The sequence below is a fragment of the Sinohyriopsis cumingii genome, chromosome 18 (genome assembly GCF_028554795.1).
Source record: "Sinohyriopsis cumingii isolate HCF-2022 chromosome 18, ASM2855479v2, whole genome shotgun sequence".
NCBI classification, from domain to species: domain Eukaryota; kingdom Metazoa; phylum Mollusca; class Bivalvia; order Unionida; family Unionidae; genus Sinohyriopsis; species Sinohyriopsis cumingii.
In genome coordinates, this window is record NC_142978.1 from 78,751,820 (window position 1) to 78,777,309 (window position 25,490).

At 34.9% G+C, this 25,490-nt stretch overlaps 1 protein-coding gene across 6 annotated transcripts in view; it reads left to right on the plus strand.

The window, feature by feature from the left end:
• Positions 1-2,069: 2,069 nt before the first annotated feature.
• The window catches only part of LOC149777124 (sarcoplasmic/endoplasmic reticulum calcium ATPase 1-like), a 113,718-nt gene continuing 90,297 nt past the window's right edge, over positions 2,070-25,490 (plus strand). For 4 of the 6 annotated variants that reach the window (XM_089941808.1, XM_089941809.1, XM_089941807.1 and 1 more), the window contains exons 1-4: positions 2,071-2,400; positions 2,631-2,648; positions 2,772-2,854; positions 22,957-23,061. In XM_089941808.1, the coding sequence (XP_089797934.1) occupies positions 2,283-2,400; positions 2,631-2,648; positions 2,772-2,854; positions 22,957-23,061 (324 nt within the window). In that variant the 5' untranslated portion in view covers positions 2,071-2,282. Of the gene's footprint in view, positions 2,401-2,630; positions 2,649-2,771; positions 2,855-22,956; positions 23,062-25,490 lie in introns of all 6 variants that reach the window. The other 2 variants (XM_089941806.1, XM_089941804.1) reach the window with 1 other exon arrangement.

Here is a 25,490-nt window from a genome sequence, read left to right on the forward strand (position 1 = left end):
AAAGAAAGTATGTTTAACCAATAAAAACGAACCGGTTTTAGTGTCGCTGCTCAAATCCAGCATGATTTTACCTTCAAACGTCATATTTATCTCCTACGAACCAATGGTGTCACTATGCGGTTGCGTGGGGTGCGGACCGCACAGGGTGACGCCATCAGAGGGGTGACACCAAAAATGACTGTCTATTAAATTTTTGAATTTTTTGTGCAGGAAGGAGGTCCATGGGGTGACACTATGAATTACCGCACATGACTGTATATAAAAAAAATAAAATAAAACGTGCAGGAAGGAGGTCCATAGGGGTGACACCACGAGTTACCGCACTAGGTGACACCAACCATAGTGACGCCACTGCCACCAACATCATTGCATCCCTCTTCTGCACCACCATCCAGTCCAAGGCCAGATCAGGTCAAATGTTGGGGTGAGAGGTTCCAAAATTTTAAAAGGGCCATGGTTTTACTCGAAAGGGTACCAAAGCAAATAGTCTATGTGTCTATTTACTAAAAATCTACATAATACCCGAATAAACGTACACAAGATAAAAAGATGGTCAAATTTCAAATGAAAAGTCGCTGTACATTTGTGTGTTTGCATATTTTTTAACCTGCTGGTTTCTGGAAACCTTAGACCCCTCCCAACACCCGGCCCTTTAGTCCCTGCATGTGTAAAAGCCTTGAAACGTTTAGGTGACCGGACTCGCAGTCAGTGCATTTTTGGTTTGTATCCTACCCAGACAACACAGGGCCGAGTGCATTGGTGTGTCTTCTGGCAACGCACTTTACTCCATTAATAATGAGTCTTTAATAAACAGACGTGCGGTAAAAACCAACAGACCAACAAACCCAGTCTCTTACGGGTAGAGTTACCCTAACTGCATATATAGGATTAGATCAAAGTACTATCAGTTTAATTATCGTAATATTAAACAACAGCTACAACAACTATCATGCTCAAACTATAATACAACTATCAGGAGTTTGATGCCACTAGCTCTGGTTTTACCTAAATCTGGAAAAGAATCGAATGCCAAAAACAAGTCCATATAATTTACTTTATAAAGATTTAATAAGAACTAAATACACAACGCGAGTATTTAAGAAATCTAAAAAGTACAGTTAAAAACCGATGCTCCTTTGGGGTTGAAGTCTGGGCCATATCCCCCCCCCCCCCACTGGGCCTTCTTATCAGACTCAAACACCAAGGTGCTACACCTATCAGACTCAAACATAGATATACACTAAATTCCTTTCTCAAACGTTTGACTTAACATAGTTCTTGTGCAATTTGCTTTCAGATTACAAAACCGTGCAAGCGGATGATTTTGAGACCTTTTTTGTTTTCTTTTGTCAGTGAATATGGGAGTTTGAAATTTAATTCGTGATGGTATTTTTTAAAATAGATTTTTTTTTTCTTCATATGTTATGATGGGGTGGTGGGGGAAATAACATGGCTCAGTGTTTGCTTGTATTTTCTTCTTAGTGACCCACTCTCCCACCCATAACATAATGTAGACATATTTTCGTACCAAATCTAATCTGAAGTTTGTTATTTAAAATAAATTTAACCACGGCAATCATTTTATTTTAATCGAATCCTCTGATACCTATAAATGCTGCCTTTCCGTGAAGCTTCTGCTGAATTATTCAGTTTATAAACTAATAATGTTTCTCGTACATAAATGCAATCTATTGCGCGGTTGATGGAGTAAATAGACACATAGAGATATACATACACGTATGAGATGAAAATAGATCTGCTACATGTCGAAACGCTTAGTTTCTGACGTCATAATAGTTGGACCAATTGGGCCAATCATGAAGGAACACATTTTATATATATATATGTTGGAACAGTCTATTAAAGGGAATAATGAATTTGCACCACATCCTATCAAATCAGTTAACGCATCAGTAAAACAGTTATCGTTATAGATATTTCTTAATGTTAGAGGATGAAAGATATTTTCTGACAGGCACTAAATTTGTGAAAACAAAGATAGGAAAAGGTATATATCGTCCCCCTATGTAATAGTGAGCAGTTCCCATACCATACACGGTCATCAACGGAAGATTTCTCGTATGCGAGTGCTGCGTAACGAGATATAAGATCGGATCTACAAATTGGACTTTTTTTGGACGTGTTTTCGCACTCTTCAAGGGATTTCATCTGTACTGGGATCGGTAGACTGAGGGTTTTTAATCAAAACTTATGAATCAACAATTATTTTAAGTCGGATTTAAAGGATTATATCTTCAACTCAACATTGAAGTGCATTCGCAATGGAGTTGGCTCATACAAAATCAGTTGAGGAAGTTTTAGAACATTTTAATGTGGACGAAAATGTTGGACTGACAGATGATCAAGTCAAAAAGGCTAGAGAAAAGTATGGTCCAAATGGTAAGTAATTTTTATTCTTCAGTATTTATTCTTTCGTACAGCAAAATTACAACCTATCGTCCACCCACATGGAACCCGTCATTGCGACACGTTATGCATTCGGCAGTTTGAAGTACGCGATAAATGTATTTAATATCGTGTGCACTTTTTGTTGCCGTTTACGTGATATAAATACCTATATTTGGCCAAGAAATATTTATACTTATTCATTCTTTTTCTTTTCTTTTCAGAATTACCCGCAGAAGAAGGTGAGTGGATTTTATATGTCATTGTCTCGGTACGTTTGGACTTCTCGCGAGGTTAATCTGATGTTATGGCGGATAACTGAATTCTTAACCGGCTACAGTAACACAGGTTTTGTATTTCTTCAGGTAAACCTCTGTGGGAACTCATCCTAGAACAATTCGACGACTTACTAGTGAAGATTCTTTTATTAGCAGCTGTGATTTCATTCGTAAGTATGACGAGAAAATATCAGTTGTAAAATGGGGATTGTCACTCCATTTTCCACCCTTTAGTTTTCACCAGCTGTTTCTGTAACAAAGGTATCAGTTCTCCAACAACCATGAACACTATCAGCCAAGAATAAATGTTTCATGCATATATAGAAAGCATTTTTTCTTCTAAATAAATTGTGTGGTTTATTTCTCAGCTTGAAAATAACCACAATGCCAAGAATAGTCAATATATGGCAATAGTCAAGGTTAATTTGCATAAAACTGCTTATTTACATAGCTTCAGTTGGACATATTTGATGCATTGAAAACAAATTTATATTGATGTCTTCCTTTTTGTCCAGTTCATATTGTACTAAATTTGACATCCTGTGACTAATTTGGTCAGTAAATAAAGTCCTTTCACCATCAAAACCACGATGCATTGATATCTAGTAATGGTGTATAGCAGGGACTAATCCCAAGGCTATTTTCACATTGATGGCAGATTACCAGACAGGTTTTGTTCACCATGTATATTTTTATTTGATACAATACTCTTCCTGTATATTGTGACTGTGTTCAAACAATATATACTTTATAAAAATGGTGTAAACACTTACATGTTAGTGTCACCAGTTCTTGATTGCAAGATCAGGGGTTACATGTAATTGTTGATTATGAATTCATAAGCTTTAAGGTTTTTGTTGTTCAGTATTTGACCTGATTAACCAGTTAGTTTAAAGGATGCTGTAATATGCAGAGTATATCCTAGGATGCTTGATTGCTGGATTCATGTCGATTTCTTACTTGTGCAAAAAATCAGCCATGAAAATGATAATCACACATTTTTTTTAGCCCTGTTTGTATCTCTTTTTTTTTTTTCTTAATGCAGAGGGAAAAATTCCCCATAATTTTAGATTCTGTTGTAAACCCTGAATACAGGCATGAAATATGATGAGCATTATGACCATGTTTAATACACACACACATATATATATATATATATATATATATATATATATATATATATATATATATATATATATATATATATACATATATATATATATATATATATATATATATATATATATATATATATATATATATTTTTATATATATATATATATATTTATATATATATATATATATATATATATATATATATATATATATATATATATGTCTGTGTGTGTGTGTGACTTGCACATACTTTTGATCAAGCCATAAGCTCGAGGTTGAACTGGAATAGCTCATTTAGTAGAACAGAGATGAGTTTACATTTGAAAACAATGCAGAAAATCAGGTAATTCAGGTGAGATTGTAAGGGATCACTAATAGTCCATAAAAACAAACTATTTTGATAGCATCTATCAATAATACGTATTTTCCATGTGGCTGCTTTGACCATTTTTTGCGAACTGAATGTTGGCAATGAAAAACTGGATCAGGCTGGTGTGTTGGAAAAAGCTGACTATCCAGAGTCAAATAAAAATTAGATTCTGGTCATTATTTTGCAACAAAAGCAGTTTTGTGTAACCAATTTTTAAAGTATATGCAAACTGTTGACAATAATTGAGAATACAAACATCAGATGTTCCATACAGTGTAGTATAGCTTCTTTTGCACAAGTCACTATACAAAAAAAATCAATATTATGTCACAAAAAGGTTGGTTGCATGTGCTTGTGATTTCAGACTGTGCCTAATATCATATTTCTGTTTTTGTATTGCTTTTGTATTAAGAAATAGCATGAGCATGTTATACAGGCTAGATTCTGTGTAATCTTTGCTAGTTCCATTTTTGGATATCATTGTTTTGGGTGATAATGTTGTCAGTACTGAACATAAAAAATATTCAGTATTGGACATTATTCAGAAAGGGGGGATTGAAATTGTATATTATTGTTTAGTTATGACTATCTTTTTACATATAGCATTGTTGAGTACACATTGTTTATTATTGTTTAGTTTTGACTGTCTTTTTACATACAGCAATGTTGAGTGCACACTTGCTAGTGTAACCAATACATTGTCCTGTAGATATGCAAAAGTAAATTTATGAATAGACTGGTTTGGTTGTGTGTCTTACAGCCCAGTAGCAGTTTTAATATGTTATGACAAGTCAAGTGCCTTTGCTCAAGAACACACCACAGTAGCCAGTGGGCTGGTCCAGTGATGGGAATTGGACTTGAACATTTTAGTCATTAAGTTCAGTGCTTTCATCTTCTAACTGCTGTGTGAGTGCTGTTTTGGACATATTTTTGTTCAGTCTACCATTATATAATACAGAATATTGCATCACTGAATGAGAGAATTGAGGGTATACATGTAGCTGGTACAATAAGTCCCTTCCTCTCCTGCTTTTGGGTCATGATCCTGGTTTGAACTGATGTTGTATCAGAGCAAAATGCTTAAATAAGTTATTTTTTTAAATGTCATTTTTATTCGTACACACAAATCACCTTTTATTTGGGTATAGTGAAAGCAGTAGACACATATTGAAAATCTGTCCTTCAGAACCAACTTTAAGAATCAGGTTGCACAGAACATTGCTGATATTGTCCCCAAGATTACTGTTGTATATGTTTTCTATCATATCTTGTCGTATATATTATAAATTTAGTCGTAATTTTAATGTATAACTCACCATCTGTCCTGCTAATGGAAAGTACCACACAAGTTTAAGCACATTTAATCAATCTGAGAGCAGCAAATAAAAAATAAGCAAAGTATTTTCCCATTTTTGTTGCTGTCTTGTCCATAAACTTTCAAACGGTTGGCCATCCCTGACTAGAAATTTGATATTATTTCGTGTTTACCAGAGCTTTGAGGCTCACATTATTGTTAACATGACATGATTAAATCTTGTCTTCAAATTACCAGAGATTTTAATTTCCCATGTGATAATTTTACTTAGCTGTTACCCATTAAGCCACTTTGGTATGCAACAACTATTGTAATTGGTTTGATTATTTACACTTGCCATATACCATGAGCTAACTTTAGTCAACAGAAGTAGCTGTTGCATGCTGTACGGCAAGTGCTTGTTTCTTTAGCAGACGATTGTGGAAGCATAATACTTGTGATAGATTCAGTGTTTCAAGACAAAGATAACAGAAACCACTACCCTAAAAGTGTTTGTTTTGTGGGTTTAACACCATTTTTCAGCATGTTAGGCTATGCCTGTTGGCCAGTATATTTAGTGGATGAAGAACCCAGGATAACCCTGGGAGGATCCACCGACCCACTGTAAGCTACTTGCAGACTTTCTTAAATTTCCATGTTGGCCAAGCCAAGACTTGAACCCATACAGATGGGTGAGATATCAGTGATCTGTAAAGGCGAGTGCCTTAGATCACTCTGCCTCATGGGTCCCCACTATCATATGTCAGTGTGTTGTCACAAGACAAACATTTACAAGTCTTGTGTCTTTATGGGTTCTGCATGAGTTCCTGCTGGTGTGGACTGTGATTATTTAGGCAGGCAGCGAGTAGTAGACATGTTGATTCATAAGGCATTTGTGTGGTTACCGCTTGTGTAGCTTCTTTCCAACAGCAATCAGCAAACACTCAACTTCAAAGTTATATGGGGAAAATTAGACACTGTGTGGTAGGTATTTTGAGGGACAATTCAGTGAGCAAATATTTGTCACTGGAAACAATAAACTAATTGTCCGTTTAAATTTGTAACTTAACTCTTAACCTCATAGAGCAGAGTTACCCAGTGCAGCATGCTATAAATAGAATGCCTGTTACCTATTTGACTCCATACGCATAGGCCTGCCTGTTAACTGTTAAGCAATGTAGTGTATGCTATGTTTAACAGCAATTTTAACCATTTTACATGTTTGGTACACATATTTTAAGTAAAAAAATTTGAGAGTAAAGTCCGATTGTTATAGCTATGTAATTATTTTTCGTGGAAGAATTTTTTTATATGCTTTAAAATCTTGAGAGAACTCGTTCACCGTCATGTCAGTGAGGCTGCATGACCAACTGTAGCTGCCATTTCTCATACTAGAAATTTACAAGTTTTTTCGTCTGTGTCTGCATCAATGAGTCATCTGAATTTGAAAATTTATTTAAAAAAACCAATTGCTGCCTACATCAATATCAGAGCCTTTACCTAAGTTATTGGATCTTTCATAGTTGTGATTCTAATTGTGAAAACTTCGTAAATACTGAATGAAATCTGCAACCTCATTTTGGATAGTGGAGATTGCGACCCAGTTACTTTAAAAAGCAGATATCGACCAGAGCAACAACAGTGACCACGTGATCTGACATAATTGTCATTTGCAGAAATGAATGTAGTTTCTAATAGGGCTTTTCCCTGAAGGTGGCGCTACGAAAACCGGCTTAAAATGGCAGATGTTTACATCATGCGTCAAAAGGCGCTTCCATGCAAATTGAGTAGAGGCATCCAAAGGCACTTGCATGAGGTAAAGGGTTAATCAATTTTTAATTAAATATTTGTTGCAGGAATAGATGTAACATTTCATTTAAATGTTAGTTGTCCCAGATCTCAAGCAGTGGATTTCTATACCATTGAATATTATGCTATTCCTTCCCATATCACTTGTAAGTTTCCTTGGTAAATAGTTGTGCCCCTGGTTGAAGCAATATTTTCCTCCAGGTCATGAGGTCAGCCATTGTCCAGTTGATCAAACAATCTCCTTTTCACTCTGTGTATCTACAGTGTTTATGTTCATTAGCATCTAAAGCGTGTCTTGATTTATAGTTGCTGTTTACACTTTTAATGTTGTTCATCAGTGTTGATATGTTTAGCCAGTGTTCCGTTTCACTGGTATGACCATGTGCAAGGGACAGTTGAAATATCTTGAACAATACAGTAGCAAAATAAACATTAAAAAGATCAAGATACATAAGCGCTTTTGCCAAATTTTTAGTCGGTCTTTCCTTTTTATCAGGATATGGCCTAAACTCCCCATATTACAACAACAAAGTAATCAATTTTGTATACATGCTAGCCTCAATCCATTACACAGCCATGTATAATTGCACTGGTTGCAATAATTATTGGAACAGTCCAGAATCCACTAGACTGCTTCTGGCTGGATTGTATACTGCATGTACATATCCAAACTGTATTTTAGAATCGCATTTATGTTAATGCCATGTGAGCACTAGTTAGAGCTACCCAGGCAGTCCCCTATTCGTATGTCACATGTTTTACTTTGTACGCAAAGTTCACAGCTTTTAGTAGTTTAAGTAGATAATCTTCATAATGGAAATCAGCATACATATAGATAAATATTAATTATTTACTATTCTTTCAAAATCTTGAAAATAAATTAACGCACTTAGGGATTGAAGTTTTCATACACAAATTAGATTTTTTTGGAAATGTCACTTAGAATATTGGCAGCGTCAGTTCTGTAATTATAGGGGGCACTTGTGTCAACTGGATTTTATGAGCAATGGAAACTGCATTTTCCAATGTGTGGTGATAGGCCATTGACAACTTTACAGCTCAATGTCACTTTCGAGTTTCATCTCTTGACAAATGACTATAGGTCAGTGGTTCTTATTAGGGGCTTTCCTGTGTTCGTCCTCCATCAGTTATACTAGCTAGCATGTATAGCCTATCTTGCGCTGAGAAATGATGTTCAGCAACAACTCTGTTGGTGTAAGAGACTCGTGACATAAAGACATACTCAAATCTGTTTTTGGACATAGTCACATGATCCCATTTTGTTCAGGGGCCATACATTCTGGAAACCTTAGGTCAGCAACACAAGCTTTTGACCTTTGGACACAGTTTTATGTACCTCAAAATGAATCATGACATGTATTGAACCATGATCTGATGGTACAATTCATACTTTCACCTACCAATCACGATGTTCGGCATGCTTTTTGCCTCCCCTTGTGTATATGAGGGTGTATGAGGCCTATTTTATATCCCTCATCCTGCAAGGGAGGGGGGCATGTTGATAAAGATAAAAGCAGAAACAGAAATGAAACAGTAGGATTTATGAGGTAAAGATATTTGCTAATGTGGTCAAGTTTGGCACAGAATGTAATGTGTTATATGCTTCATTGAATAAGGATCCAGATGCCATAAAACTGGACTCTGCATGAAATTGACTAGAGTAGGATCATGGACTGTGGATAAGTGATTTTTTAAGCCCATTTTTTGTTTTTCGTTAAAAATGGCAAGGATTATTAACTTCTTACATCAGCTTATCTGAATGTATTAGGGTATAAATTCTCTGTATTCACATGGTTGCAATGTTGAGCTATAATGTCAGTTAAGTATTTCCAATGTTTAGATTGTTTGTATGCCTTATAGTCCAGTAATCAATATAAAATCCATTTAAACTTTGGCTGTATGACCAATAAGTGATAGTACATTAGTGACCCCATCATGCAGACCCATATTGAAGGCATTCCTTTTAAAGTTGGGATTTGTTTCATAAAAATCAATACTGTAAGCTTAGACAAAGTAGATTAATTATTCAAAATGGCTGCTACCTCTGCTGATGTTTTCTTGCACAGTCATGACCAGCTTCTACACATTAATTTGCTGAAGTTTTTTCCCAGATTTAGTACAAGTAGGTCATAAATAATCTTTTCAATAAGAAAAAGGAATGAGAGAAAGAAATCATTGCCAAACAGCATATTAGCATAGGTCGGAGTTCTTCTAATCATTTTGCTTTTAATTAAGCTTGCAGATCTGAGGAGCTGAATTTGGCTCTGGTCAGCATGCTGGACTTGACAGTTGAAACCATGTGGGTTTGAATCCTACCATGGTGCATCCCTGGGCAGTCTGATGAAAATCAGATCTCCACTGTTCTACGTGAAGATCTGACAGAGACTGCTTAGGAGTCATGTTCTGATGACCTGTTATTACCATAATCACAAATTGTATTAGCCAGTCAGATGAAGTCTTTTTTGTTTTTGTTTGGGAGACTGAGAAGTATAGCTTAAGAGCATCAGTGTATGGCTATCGATTTGGTTCACTTTCAAATTTCTGAAAACTGCATTTCCACTGGTTAATGCAACGGTCACCAGAAAATGACCGTAAGTGGTCGCTGTCAGATCTTCACCCAGGACAGTGGAGATCTGATTTTAATCAGATTGCCTCTCTTGGCAAGGTACTTTCATTTAATTGCCTTGGCACTTAATAACCTTCCTGTGTTGTTGTGGAACACCACATCACATCAAACAATGGATCTGCCTTTTGCACCATTTAGAGTCCTTGCTAATTCATGCAAGAAAATAACTGTTGCCACAGGCATACAGGTTATATCAGGCTTATAAATACAGTGAACATGATAATGACCTGGAAAATGACAGCATGATTTTAATTCTAAATATGAAGCAATAATTATAATAAAGGATTGTATTTAAAGAGAAACAAACCATAAAATTCATAGCAGCTGCTTTATGATTATGATATTGACATTTAATATTTTTCATGCACACAAAAGGAAATTTATGCTCTGGCCATTTCATAACCTACAGCAAGCCAGCTACATGTGATATTATAGGGTTCAAGAATTCTGGCTGATATTCATTGTACTGCAGATAATAATTAATAATGAGATGATGATATTGAAAACTTTTTTAAGGCACTAGCGTCCAAAATACCTCCTGTAGATTCAAGAAATATTTACCTACAGCAACTCATATTCTGTACCACAATATACATATATTCTTCCAACAATGGATTATTGTTCAGCTGTATGGGACAACTGCCAAATCTCAGCTTGACAGGATTTATTAATTTCAGAGAAGGGCACCATGCATTATTTTAGGTTCATCTATTGATTATTCATCAAAAGCATTGTTTACAGTACTAAAATGGTGTACAGTATATGAAGGGATCAATTTTCACAAGCCAGTTCTTGTATATGTATTGACATGAGCTGCACCAGAGTACATTCAGGATTTATTCAAACCTTATTCAGCACTACCATTTGAGATCATCGTTGCAAGGAAATCTTCAGCAACCAAAACCAAGAACTGCAATTTAAGCAAAGCTTTCAATACTTTGCTACACTGCTGTGGAACAAACTGCTACTGCATGTAAATCCTGGGAAAATATTGCAGTATTTAATAAAAGATATGATAGTACGTATGCATTACTGATAGATTAAAATAAAATTTAATATTTATAATAAGGAAGGCATGTTAAATTAGTTACTTGTGCCACTGGAGCAAAAAAAGCTACTAACAAGTTTTCTCACATAGACACATCGGCTGAGCTGAGACTCAAACCCACACTGGCAAAGTTGAGATGTCTGTGAGCACTTTAAACCACTAGGACACATGGGGCCTGTCAGTGGAATTGTGTAGCCAATATTTTATTTTATTGCATCATTTTTAATAGAAAACAGCCATCGAGTAATTTCCCCATATTCTGTGACTCTACAGTTATCATAATTTTTTTTTTTAATGAAGTTTACTATCACCAAAGCAAGGTTATATTCTGCAGAAATAAGTTTATAAATGCATGTTTAGAATTGCAGACACTTGTGCTGGAGAAACCACACTATCATTCTTGGATGCATCTCCATTGAAAAATAGATTGGTTTAGTTGCAAAAGCTGGTGATTCCTTATTCATCTGAGAATAGTTGAGAAAATGAGATCATATAAGATAGACTTGAAAGGTATTGTTAGAGAAAATGTTTGCACCAAGGCAGAGGACTTCTTCACCAATATCATTTTTGTCACTACACCTTACATATCACTGTATTCCACTTGTGCATGTAATCCAACGAATGCATATAAGTAGCCAAAGTAGACATGCCATGAATTGATTATTTTTTTTTACAGTGCTTTTATTGCCTCTGATGATGGATATGGTTTTTGCTATACTAGTACAGATTAACATCAGAAACTGAGGTGAATGCCTTTGTAGGTGTGAGGCTGCTTGAAAAGTGTGAGCTGTATATAGACTGGTATTTGGATCACTTGCTGCTCATGTTTCATTTACCATGGTACATGAATGACAGCAGAGCTTGTTGCATCTCTTTCACTCTATAGCCTCCTCAGTTGCATCTTGTCAGATTGGATCATGCCAATACAGTATTATACATCACTTCTGTAAAAAAAAAAACAGTGCCTCATGAAATTCCTCAGTTGCAAAGCAGAAATGTGATAAATTGCATCTAAAATTTCATTCTAGAATCAATACCTAAGAAATTGCATTTGTTACATGGGGATTTTGGAGTCCTGTGTGGGAAATTAGATGGGTCCTTCTTCATTATCTGTTAGGTTGCACACACCAATACAATTATTGCCATTTATTTAAGTTATGATGCCACATATACTCAGGGGTGACAGGGTGGTCTAAGGCACTCACCTTTACAGATCACTGTCATCTCTGCATGGATTTGCATCCTGGTTTAGCTAAACTGGGTATGTGAAAAAGCTTACAAGTACCTTACAGTGGATTGGTGGTTCTTCCCGTGATTTTTCTGGGTTCTTCCTTCAACAGATGCTTGCCATGTGCTAAAACTGGTGTTAAATCAACAAAACCACAAACCATATTATATTCTAAGTTGCGAATCCAAGTGCAAAGAACACAGACTCTGCTGTACCACCGCATAATGCACTGTTAACTCAGGGTCTGTTCTTTGTTCTACAGACCCAAATCTGGTGGTTCATTATGCAATGCCAGATTTACAATAATAGTGTTGTATTCAAGGTGCATTGTTGCATCATTTTTATAATTGATCTGTAATATACAGGAGAAGACAAGACACGATCTTTTTAATTTCCCTAGCTAAAATAGCATTACCCACAAGACAGAATTAGTCTTTTCTTTCTTTGATTGCTTGGTATCCATCAGAACATTGTCATAATTTGGGGGTGTGATCATCATTGTATGCTGCAAATCACGACAAGCCGGGATTCTTGATTTTTGATAAGTGGAAAGCATCCTCCTAGTTTTCATAGCAAGTGACGATTTTTAATGTGAAAAAACTATTTTTAGTTGGTATTTGAAAAGATCTTAGTGTTTTTCTTTTTAAAGATAACACTTGTATTATCTCTGCAATTTTTATCTCTTCTGGTCATCAAATATGGTCACCACAGCATCCATCTTAAAAATGTTGTTATCACGAGTCCGGAACAAAATGTTGTATTGATATTGGGTTTAAGCCAGAATCATTAAGAATTTTATTTGGTCCTAAATGAAATTGGTGTCACTTGTACATCTAGCTTCTTATAATGCCATCTTGAGGGCCTTGTTTTTGCTTACTCAGGGTGGATGGTCATATATCAACATTGTTTTTTACTGAAAGACTTGTGAAGTCTGGTTGGTCCTAAATGAAAATGCTGTCACTCAGGCATACAGTATGGACACCACAATGACCATATCTATATTCATAATGGTCACTACTTATTTTTTTATTGACTTTGAATTGTGCCTTCACTAGAAGATCTTCTTAGAATGTCTAGTTGATCCTGAAATGGAAGTGGTATTTGTTTGATGTCCACCGTGGCAGCCGTCTGGAAAATTTTATTACGCTCCAAAATCGAAATTATAGCAAAATGGGGTTTTTACCAGAGGACTTTCTATACTGTCTTGTTAGCCCTAAATGAAGATGGAGCTGATCTGACATCCAATATGGCCACAATGGTGTCCATATTGAAAGTTTTCTTATTGCTATTTCTCTTAGTCATTTTGACAAGGAATTTTCATCAGAAGAGTTCTTATGGTATCTACTTGGGCCATATGAAAATGATGCAGATTGAAACTTCAGTATGGCCATCTTGAAAATATTCTCCTCTCAGACATTTGTCTGTATCAACCTTGGGTTTTTGTCAAAAGACTTGTTACGATGCCTAGTTGGTCCTAAACGAAAATGTTGCCAGTCATACATCCCACTACATGTACTTCCTATGAGTGGATAGTCATATTGACATGTATTTTCACCAAAAGACTTTCCTGAATGAAAATGTTGTCAATGATCTGACATGCAGTATGTCTACCACATGAGCTAATTTGAAAATCTCTTTGCAGGTAAAAAGAGAAAATTGGTATTATTTGGAATTCCAGGAAATTCTTTTACAGGGGTGGACAGATCACTAATTGTTGTGGTGGTCCAATGGGCTACCAAAGGAGAAACTAGAATTCTCTGCAACAAAGTCTGGTGACTTGGATTTTTCAGTGGATAAACATTTCCACAGCATTAAAGAAATGTAGCTGGACAAAATATGCAGGTGGTTAAGTATCGTACATAAAGCAGGTTGTGTAATTACTGTTTTGTTTTCTTTTTCTTCTTTCATTTCAGAAATAATTAATTCAAACTGTTTTTCCCTAAGGCTACAATAAACTAGACATGCTTGGAACATAGAAATCCATTTTAGTTTTTGCAAAGTAAGTAGATGAACTAAACTGTGTCTTAAATAATAAATTATGTTTACATAAAATGCTTATGCCTGGATTAAAACAAAGCATGTGACAATGTACAGACCTGTCCATAACTAACTGTAGACTCTTTTTTTTTTTAACTTTCAAAAAAGTCTTGAATCAAATTTGAGCATTGCTGAATGCTATGTTTTGTTTTTCTCCAGCTGGTGCCATAATGCACTGTTTACTTCCACTAGCTGGACAATTAAAACAAGCTTTCTTATCTTTAGTTTCTTATCTTTTTTGCATTATGGCCAGTTCTGTGCAGATTTTCATGGAAGGTAGATGGTAGGAGTTTACAACATTGCAGATGTTTTGCTTCATGTTTGAAGTTGTATTTTTCATTGACGTCATTATCTTGTGGAATGATAACAATTACAGGATTTCTACAGATTATTGAAACATGTTTGAAATCTGATGGATATTTTAAAAAGAGTTTGAAAGTTTTTGGCTGAGAACTGGAAAAATGCTTAAAAATGCACATTAGTAAGAGTGCTTGAATTCTGAAACTATATGCAAAAACATTTATTTAATGATGAAAATCTTAAGAAATAAAGTGTACAGGTTTAGAAACTTGATCACACTGGAATTGTGGTTTGTGTGTTGTTAAATAATTACAAATTATATAATACTTTAATTGAGCTGCTAATAGGATATTTGGGAATTAATGTGTGTTGGTTTTAAATGTACTTTTAACACATTATTGACTACCATATACCATGCAATGAAAATGAGTACTAGGTACCTTTCCCAAGGACACAGGCAACCCACTTGGGCTGGCTTGGGTGGGTATCAAACCAGCAGCCCCTGCAATACGAATCTGATGCTTTACCAAGTGAGCTGATGTTGCTTATTGAGTATGTTCATTAGGAATCCACCTCATTTGGATATGTAACTAATTTATGTTTAAATGAACGAACACTGTCTTAACTGTGCCATTAAAGTTGATCAGGCTTGTCAGGTACATGTAGTCAGTGATGGATGCATTCAGTTGGATTGACATAAGCACTTAAGGTGGAATATGGGGCCATCCATTTAGTATGCATGCAAAAAACTGGCAAAGCTTGACCTCTTCCCCTTCTTGTACACGTGCATACTTTTTTAAACCCCTCCCCCTGCGCGTATGTACACTTGGTGCACCCCTCCCTCCATTCTGTAGAACAGCCTATATTTAATTCATGGAGAAACTATCAAGGATTGATAATATTAACCCCTCATTTCCTATGAATACGTACATTATCAGTAGAACCCCCATATGCAAGCATATGCATTTGGGTTACCCCCTCCCACCTCCATGCATATGTACTAAATGGACAGCAACCATGGAGACGGTGAATGAAACACACAACCAGTGGCCTTCTCTGTTGACAGGAAATTAATGTTAGATAAATGGACCAACCTGTTTTGAAATCCCAAGGGAACAAGAGGGAATGAACTGAGTATATACATGTATTTGGGTTAAACATGACAAACCTCAAGACATAGACACTAAGGCATACAGGCTGCTAAGTACTGAATTATGTAGATTTCTGTATCTCACTCCAGCCCCTCTCAGCCCAAATCTTCAGCTATGACTTTAATAAAAAGTGAATTCATAGTTCAAAATGAAGGACTGAAATTTGAAATTGTGTTGATTCCACACAGCATAATCACTTTCTTCACAAATTTGGACATGGTTACTCTTCCTTACAAATGATATTTTTATCCATGAAAAGTCCTTGAATTACCTAATCAGATTGAACTATAAATTTGACATGCTACATGTACATGTATTTAACTAGGCAGGTAATGTCTGTTTGTACACATTCTAAACAAAAAGTGGTATTTCTTTGCTGTGTAACTTAAGCTTTAAGTTAAGGTGTAGCCAGACATCTGTGAGGATTTGTTTGGGTTCAGTGTTAGTGTGAGGGGGTGTTGAAAGGGCAGGGAGGCATTTGTGCCAGGCAAAAGGGGGTGTCATTGGGAGTCTTTTTGTGGCTGAATTTTTTTAGTATTTCACCTTCATTGTAGTGTAAAATGGACAGTTCCTCACGAAACTTATATTTAGGAGGAGGGAGTAAGGAGGTTGGCAACAGACCTAAAAACTGTTGTCTGTAGCAAAGTAGGTGACCACTGATGAACATTGCCTTGTGGCACCTCAGAACATTTCACCACAATTGTTTTGGCAAGAAGGAGTTTTTGTTTGCTCGTTTTCAGACAAAGAATTACATAATTTTTTTATGTTTCTGAACAGCCTGAAAAGTTATTTTTTTTATCCAAAAGCTTACCGAAAATATAGAAATAAGCATGTACTGAATATTTGCACAGAGTAGTACATAAATACTGGTATTCAGTTTTTTTTTTTTACAAACAGTTGGAACAATCAACATAAGAGTTCTCTTTACTCGGGAAGATTTAGACTGGCATCCTAGCAGAATTTTTTTTAATATTGTACCATACAGCTGTTCATACCAATGTATGTACAGCACACAAGGAACTTGAATTTCATCACAATTTATTTTTGAGTTCTGCATATTCATTTATATGATGATTTGCCATTAAAAACGCCCACAAGTCAAGCAAGTGGCTTCAGACTCGAATTTATGAGCTCTTGTAACTGGAAACAGCTTAATTCTGCTCAGTGTACATGGTCTGTAATTTTGTTTCAAACTGAAATGTGTACAATCTGTGGCCATAAATTTATAGGACAATTTTACCGTGGACAAATACTGTCACTGCCATAAAAGCATAAACAGTCTTGACTGTGATCTGAAGATTTTGTATAGCAACATGTTCACACAAACAGTAATCATCCTGATTTCAACATGTGACCATCTTAATAATGTTTCAGTGAATGGATATTGTGTTAACTTGGCCGTTAAAGCTAATAAGGTCTTGTCAAAGACAGTATTCTATGTATTGCATACTTTCAGTTGTGAAATTAGGAAAATGACTATGTGAAGATAATATGTGTTGTTGTTGTTGTAGGGTTTAACGCCATTTTTCAGCACACAATAGGCTATACATGGTGGCCAGTATTAATGGTGGAGGAAGAACCAGGAAAACCCCGGAAAGAACAACCGACCCACGGGAAACTACTGGCAAGCTTTCTCACATATCCACATTAGCCGAATCCGAGACTCGAACCCACGCAGACAGAGGTGAGATGGCAGTGATCCGTAACAAAGAGTGCTTTAGACCACTCGGCCACTCAGGGCCCCAATAATATGTGAATTGATTGTCTATCTGGAAGTGTGGGTGGGGTGAAAATATAATATGAAATTTCAGACTGAAGAATGTTGACAATAGAAGGCACTTTTTTTAAAGGTGTTTTTTTTTTGTTTTGTTGTAATTTTCTTTTGTGAGTAACTGCAACTCCTGCCTCGGTTATGACAAAATGCAGGAGGAAGTAATGCATCTGGGGGGGGGGGACATGCTATGGTTGGTCTAAAGAAAAAAAAACAACAGGGACAGTCAGCCTGTCCAGAAGACAAAACAAGAATAGATTGATGATGATCTAGTCACTCTGTGTTAATAATTTTAACCTTTACATAAAATTAAACACATGTACATTTTCTTAAGAGATTACCTTAATTTGTAGAATCACTTTTATCATTGAAAAAGAGTAACTCCTGAGCATGTGGATCAGCATAATTGAAACAGCTATGTAACCTGGATTGCTGTGTTGTCGGTACATATTAAAACATTTTTGCTATTGCCGCATGGTTACAATTTGTAAAGATTTTTATGACTTTCCCTCTTTCAATTGCTATTAAAAAAAGCTATGTCAACCAAAGCACATAAATGTAAATAAAGCAGTATATCGTGGCTGGCCCAGATTAACGTACCATGGGGAACAACTCTATTATTCCGTTATTTCACTACAATGGTAGCATGCATTTATTATAATCAATAGAAATTGCAACTTACCTATAAGAAGGAATGTACATGTTTGCATCAGGTGAATATTTCCACAAAGCAAAAGATCCATTGACTAAATTAAACACACAAATGTAATTAAAGTTGAAATCCATCAATAATAACTATAAAAATAAATAAAAATATTGAGTTTCACATGAATTTTAAGTGCAATGAGGGCAAAGAAATATAAATATATTAATGAATATATTATTAATAATAATATTGACATATTACTAATTATAAAAAAGCTTGACTGCTATTATTTTCCTATTTATATATGATCATAAGCAATGTTTTGCCATTTGGCTACCATGGAATGAAATTTGAAGTGTAACCTTGTAAGGACATATCATTGGTATATGGCCTAAAATCTTAAATCATTAGACATTAAACGATATACTGAGTACATTTCATAATCAAGGCCAATGAAGATGTGGTAAGTTTGACAAGAGTTTTGTATATGATGTTCAGTGGAATTACATGTATTATACAAGAAAGTGATTATTGTTTTTCAACGTAGAATTACCAACAGTGTTGATATTTTTGACGAAATTGTGTTCTGACAGATTTGCATCGTTCCTGGCTACAGCTTTACGTCTTTAAACAACTGATGATGCATGCTCAAAATTATATAGGTTCACATATAAGCTGAATAATTTAGGAAAAATAAAAGCCAGGAAGAAAGATCCTGTTTGCTGTGATAATACAGTATTGGAGTACAAATCTGGCTGAAATGTGATTTGGAAGAATGCTATTTGGTAGAAACAATAAAGCAAAATCTGCATCTAATATACAAGGATTTAAGTGATGCTAAGCACAATTTGCACTGTGTAAGTAGTGTACATTATAGTTCAGTCTGGTCTCCTGGGTAAATTCGAAATGGCCTGTTAAAGATGAAATCTTTATTTGCCTCGTTAATTTCATGTTGGAGAAATCAGAAAACATGCACGTGCAAAAGAACAAAAACAATCATAGTAGGTGCTGGAACATGGAAAATTAATTTTTTTAACATGCATACAAGTTTTGGGACACGGAATAAAACAATTATTTTTTCATGTCCCAAGGTTTACAGCCATTAGTTAGCAAACAAAACTTTTAACATTCTCAAGTTTAGACCTTATTTTGTAAGTTTTCTGCCTTTCTTCCTGGCATTTATTTTTCTAAATTATTCAGTTTATATGTGAGTATATATGGTACACATATCCCTTCGTAAAATTGTGAGTGATTCTAAGATTTTCAGAATCTCCAGTCAACTAGATATTTGATTGTGTTTTTTAGTGTTACTGGGGTGGAAAATATCTTGCTGAGTATTGGCATCTCATTCCTAGTTGCCCTGTCACATCAGTAGTGCAGCTATTGTAGGCTTCATTGTCAATGCTTCCTGTTCAAGGTCAGCACGCTGTCTTTAACAGTGCACACTATAGTGTAAGCTTAATCATTCCACTTATTTTTCACAGTGCAACTAGTACAAAGCAAATTCATTGACTATAAGGTGCTGACCATTCAATTTTAGAGGGGAGAGGGCCTTCAGTTTTTTTTTGGTTGAGACATTTTCTTTTCTTTTCATGAATTGTTTTCTTCAGCTATAATGGATATAATATGTTGTTGTAAAGCAAAGCAAAATATTTTCTTCCAGCAATTGACAGATGGATATTTTTAAAAAAGTGTCTGGCCTTTGCCCCAGAGCATTAAATTTGCTGATATAAATGTGGCTTGCCATTGTACCCAACTCTAAATGAAAATGATTTGAAAGTAGAAAATATACAGACCATCTTCTGTTACGTTAAATATCATGTCCAAAGCAGAGTAATGTGTACATGTATACTAGTTGGGATGAAATTTTTATCATATATAGTCTGCGGGTTGGACAGCACTGATATAGAGGGTTTGTTCGATAAATTACCATATACAACAAAGGTCCATAACTGCCATGGCATACTGCGTTTGTAGATCTGGATACATTCTCTTTGTTATATTGATTAATCCAAACAAGCTGCATAGATCCATATCTGCAGGCACATTATGTGACGGCAGATTTGGGTCTGTGCAGTTTGCAAATGGCCTTGTCCTTCAAGGAAGCATATATAGGGTTTGTTGAAAGATGATACATGATCAAGTAACCTTTTTTTAAACATTGTTTTTGACCTTGTTGTATTGTTGTTGATTTAGTAGATTCCAGTAGTAATAATCCATTTGATTACCAAAGTTTAAACCTAATTCAAGTAATAGAAACGTGATAATGTACATCTGCTAGCACTGCTAGTGTCAGGAAATGTTATCCTGCAATTTTTTTCTGACCTTGTTTTAATACTAAAATTATTATGGGATACCAGGGTTTATTAATGTTAATTACACTGAAAAAGAAATTGATAAGTCACACTTTGCTGCACACAAAAAAAATTGTTTTATGAGTTGTGTACCATCTCAGTTTTGGGTGGACTAAAAAGAATCTGCTAAATAGCTCATCCAAGTTATGGGTTTTTGATTCACAGTCATGCATATCAGATAAACACTAGAATCGTTACATAAGTGGCAGAGATGATGCTTCAGAAAGACTGCATTACATAGTATTTATTATTATTATAATATAGTTTAATGGCACATCTACACAATCAAGGCCACATATGGCAGAGCAAAAGCTAGTGAGGAGAAAACTTGCAGCAAAAGCCATTCTAGAGCTGATGAAAAGTAAATGTGTTAATGGCAAGAAAATGTACATATATCTTGCTAAAAAGTACTCAAAAGCCATAAATATTGAATGCAAAATAGGGTAAATCCTTCAGATAGAAAGGAAAAACTTGTCTGTGCCAACCTCACTTTAAAAAAAAAAGACTTTTATGGTGAAACATAACATATGAAACAGGTTGCCTCAATTAGTCATTTCTTAGTTATGAAAGGATATTGATGGGTACAGGTGTGAAGTTACTGATTTACTGCTGGATTATCACCTGTGGTAACGAATAGTAATACCGTGTCCATGTTACTTTATCAACTGTACTGGTACGTTGGTGGTTTCTGTCAGTAATGAATGCATGGAAATTCCCAAGTAATCTTGGTATGCATTTAATGATGTTGACAGCATGATTTCTGTTTGTTCATTGTTGAACAATTTTAAAATATTATTATTTTGGTTGAGAAACAGTTGTAGTTGTCACCAATTAATCTCAGATACTACATAATTTTATTTATGATCTGTTATGCATTTTCACAAATATTTCATATGCCAAAATTTGGTCACCCCCCACCCAGTAATTTTGTTTTTACTAAGGTATATTAATGTGTGAAGCACATCATGTATTCCATTGTAAGACTGCAAATCAAAAGATTTTCAAGGGAACAGGTTTTTTTTTGTTTGAAGTTTCCTTATGTATTATATTTCTAGTGTAGCTTATGTCAGTACTTATTATTTTTGTCAACAAGCAACAGGGTGTCAGATACTGTATCTTGTAAGGATTCATCATCCTACATTTTCCCCCCTAGTTTTTAGAGTACAACTTGTATAACAATTAATATACATGTACACAGAGAATTTGATCATAATCAATTACTATTTAATTTTTTTCATCAAGACAATTATTTTTTAAACTAAGATAGTGGATATATGGTGTTACTTTGCTATGAACCAGATAAAAAGTATATAAAGTTCTATAAACGTAACCATCACTAAATAACATGAAATATGTTAGTGGACATAGAAAATGGTCTGTTCGTTGCTAGTGGAAAATATTACAACTATCAAAATGCTGCTGGTACCGAAAATTTTTATCACCTGCTGTTATCTTGAAGTTGGTTTTGCTTGTAAACAACACGATTTATTTATTGTACTTGATTATATTTGTTTCATAGAAGTAGCTGATAACTTTTGTGACATCTAGTCTATGCCACTGACTGGTATCAGCACACCTATGGTTTGAAAACAGCTGGTTTGTAAAATCTGATTAAAATCATATCTCTGTCCTATTTGTGGATCTGACACACACCTATAAAAGTTAATGTTTTGGTGACCTTTGGATTTTCCGGTCTACTTCTTTTTAGTATTATATCATATCAAACATTGCAGTTTTGTGCTAGGGAGTGTTATCATTAGTAATCACATGTTTCGAATGATGTGCGCCACATTCAGAATTTGAAAGTTGTGATTTGATTGGTGAACCAGAAGGTCAACAGAATATGACATCTTATTTTTGTCCATCAGATCTTCACATAGAACTGTGAAGGTTTGATTTTAATCATATTACTGGTCATATAACAATAAATAATATTTTCAAATATTCTTAGACCTAAATTACCACATGCAGTCATATGAGGGAGATGTATTTTGTTTCTGCTTTGGGATGGGATCAGGGTGGGATTAAAAGATATTTAAAAATAGGTTTGCTTTTGCCACGGTGAGCCATGAAAGTAACTCTAGTTTTGATGATTATTTATTCAGCTTCCATGGTTCCATTTTAATTCCAAAAAATATTACTTAATTTAAAAAATGGTAGACTTGGCAAAGATATCTGGCAGTCTAGGTGAAGCCAGCCGATCCATTCTTTGATGATTGTGCAATTACCTAAAGCTATTGCCATTCAGTCTAGTCCCATATTTGTAGAAGGATTGTATGTTTCATTTATAGTAGTTTATATACCTCTATTTTTTATTGCTGAACTGACAGCTTAATAAATATCTCAGCATATAATAATTGGCTCCCCCTCTGCAATTTAGAAATGTGTCAAATAATATTTTCAGTTTGATTTATAATTCATACAGAATAATTACCCACATGCATTTTAAAGAGTGTTTACAGCTAGAGAAGTAATTATTTTTCTTTTTTTTCCCATTTCAGGTTTTAGCCTGGTTTGAAGAAAGTGAAGAGCAAGTTACAGCCTTTGTAGAACCCTTTGTTATATTAACTATTTTGATATGTAATGCTATAGTAGGAGTTTGGCAGGTGAGTTATCAAGATAAACTTAGACCATTTAGAGTGGAAGATTTATATTATTGTTTAATGTATGGGTAGTGTTATAAATCAGTGAAAAGTTAGTGAACATTAAACAATTCATGCTTTGGAGAGAATCAAGTAAACTTCTCGTCATTTGGGTTCAATAAATAAGTGACAGAGAAAAAAAATCATTTTAAATCACAAGTCAAAACTAATCAAGATTCCTTGGAAAGTGATTTGCTAGGTTTTACTAAATGGCTTTTGTATTTTGACTGTTAAATATTAGGACCTTGTATTATATAGATTTAGGGACATGATTTATCAATATATATACACTTATGTACAAGTCTGATCCAACTATGAGCAACATCAACCCAGATCTGCTGGTGGATTATTCAACCAGCAGATCTGGGTCTTTGTTTGCAATTGGAGTTGATTTTTATTCAAGTATATACTACCGTCTTGTACAGTAGAGCTTGTGTAAGAGTCACATTAAAAAACGGCTGTACTGTAGAGGTGGTTGTTTGACGGAGGTTGGTTTTATATGGGATGTGTTATGTCTTCTCAAACTTGTGTTGGTGTTGACTTAATTCGCAACAGTTTGGCCCCCATAGCAACGATATGGAAACTTGTTTTTAACCTTCTGTCCAGAATGTCACTTCTTCTCTTGCATGGATTTGCTAATTTTGATACAAGTTTGGTGAGAACGTATTATAAAACATGCTTTAGAGAATTTTTGTTCAAGGCACAGTGCTTCAACTTTTAAAACAACCATATTTTTATTATTTTAAAAATTTTTTTTTTTTCTAGAAATGATGGGCCAATTTGAATAAAACTTGGTATGAATGTTTGTTAGGTCATGCTTTATCAAATTGCCTGAGGATACCCCCCTAGCAGTTGTATAGGTTCTATAGTAGCCTTATGATTAACCTGTTCTCATATTCATTTCTGGGACGGCTGAGTCAATTGGATCAAAGCTGGTAAGAACATTTGTTAGGATATGACCTATTAAAATTTTATTCCGGATGGCTACCCTAGCATCTTTAGCCACCAGGTGGAAAACCTATTTTCAGCTTTTCTAGAATAGCTGAGGAGGTTTGAACAAATTATGAATGTTGATTTATAACATGTTCTGTTAAAATTATTTTCAGTGTGACACCCATTTATTTCATTGCAAAGAATGAAAACTCAATTCAGATTTTAAGAATGGTCTTGACAGTTTCAATCAAACTTAGTATGAATGTTTCTTGGGACATGCTCATTCAAATATGTGGCTTCCAATGCATTGAGGTAAATAAAAACCCTATAAATCTTTATCTCCCATTAAGTATGGCTTCTTTTAGTAGTATTTAAATAAAAACTTGTCATTGGATTATTTTCTCCTGTGATAATTTGCTTCCTACGATGGTCACCTTTCATGCGCCATTTAATCTGGCTAAAGTGACTGGAAGTAGAATCACAGTTAACAGCATGTCCAACACCAAATGTTTCTGCAAAATATCTGAAAATTATTCTGATACAGATGTCTTTCCAACCCAGGTTACCTGCCTTGTTCCTAATTTGCCCTTTAGACTAATGTATAAAAGATGAGTGATATTATATCAACTTGAACCACATAGTGATGTTACAGTCACTGTCAGAGCTTGGTTTTAACAGGTACATCAGTAAGCATTTTCCTTACTCGTCTTTTGTGCCTCAATTTACCTTACTGTAATTATTGCCTCTAAACAGAGTTAGATCAGGCTTTCCAAATTCCCATTGCCAAAGGGAAAGTGAATTTCACATGGGAAAGCAGATATCTGAATGTAGTAGATTCTCCATTGGGAAAGATAAAATCTAATACCACTACCTGTTAGGCATTTCATGAATGGCAGACATACATAAAAAGATTAGATAAAAACTTGCAGTAACTTTTTGTGATTTGTCATTGTTTGAAATATTGATGGGACTTGTTTGGCATTTACATCAGATGCTTATGCAATGATTGTAAACAGTTGGACAGAAATGTATCTCTGAAACATATTTGTCCAGGTGTAAGTCAAGTTTAAAAGAAGTCCTCCAAGTTTAACTAGTTGTCATGTAACACAGATTTGTCATTGTCTTCAGCCATCAGGATACTACAGTCTTTTTAAAGGAGTTTCCTCCATTATCTTTTCCTGTAATGGTTGCCTGGTGTCAAGGTGGCTTTATATTTGTTTTTGAATATACAGATTACCTCGAAGATTCTTGGACTATGTTACACTTTTATCATCTTGTGTTTAATAGTTTAATAAAGACACAAAGCAAAAGCAGAGTTTTTGCTTGGTATTATGCGTTATTTCAGACATGGGACAAATTCCTAAATATGAGATTACATTATACATAGTACTTTTGAAAGCCTTTTTGGAAGTGAATGATTGTGTCATTGTTTGTTTGAACTGTTCCTATATATTATTTGG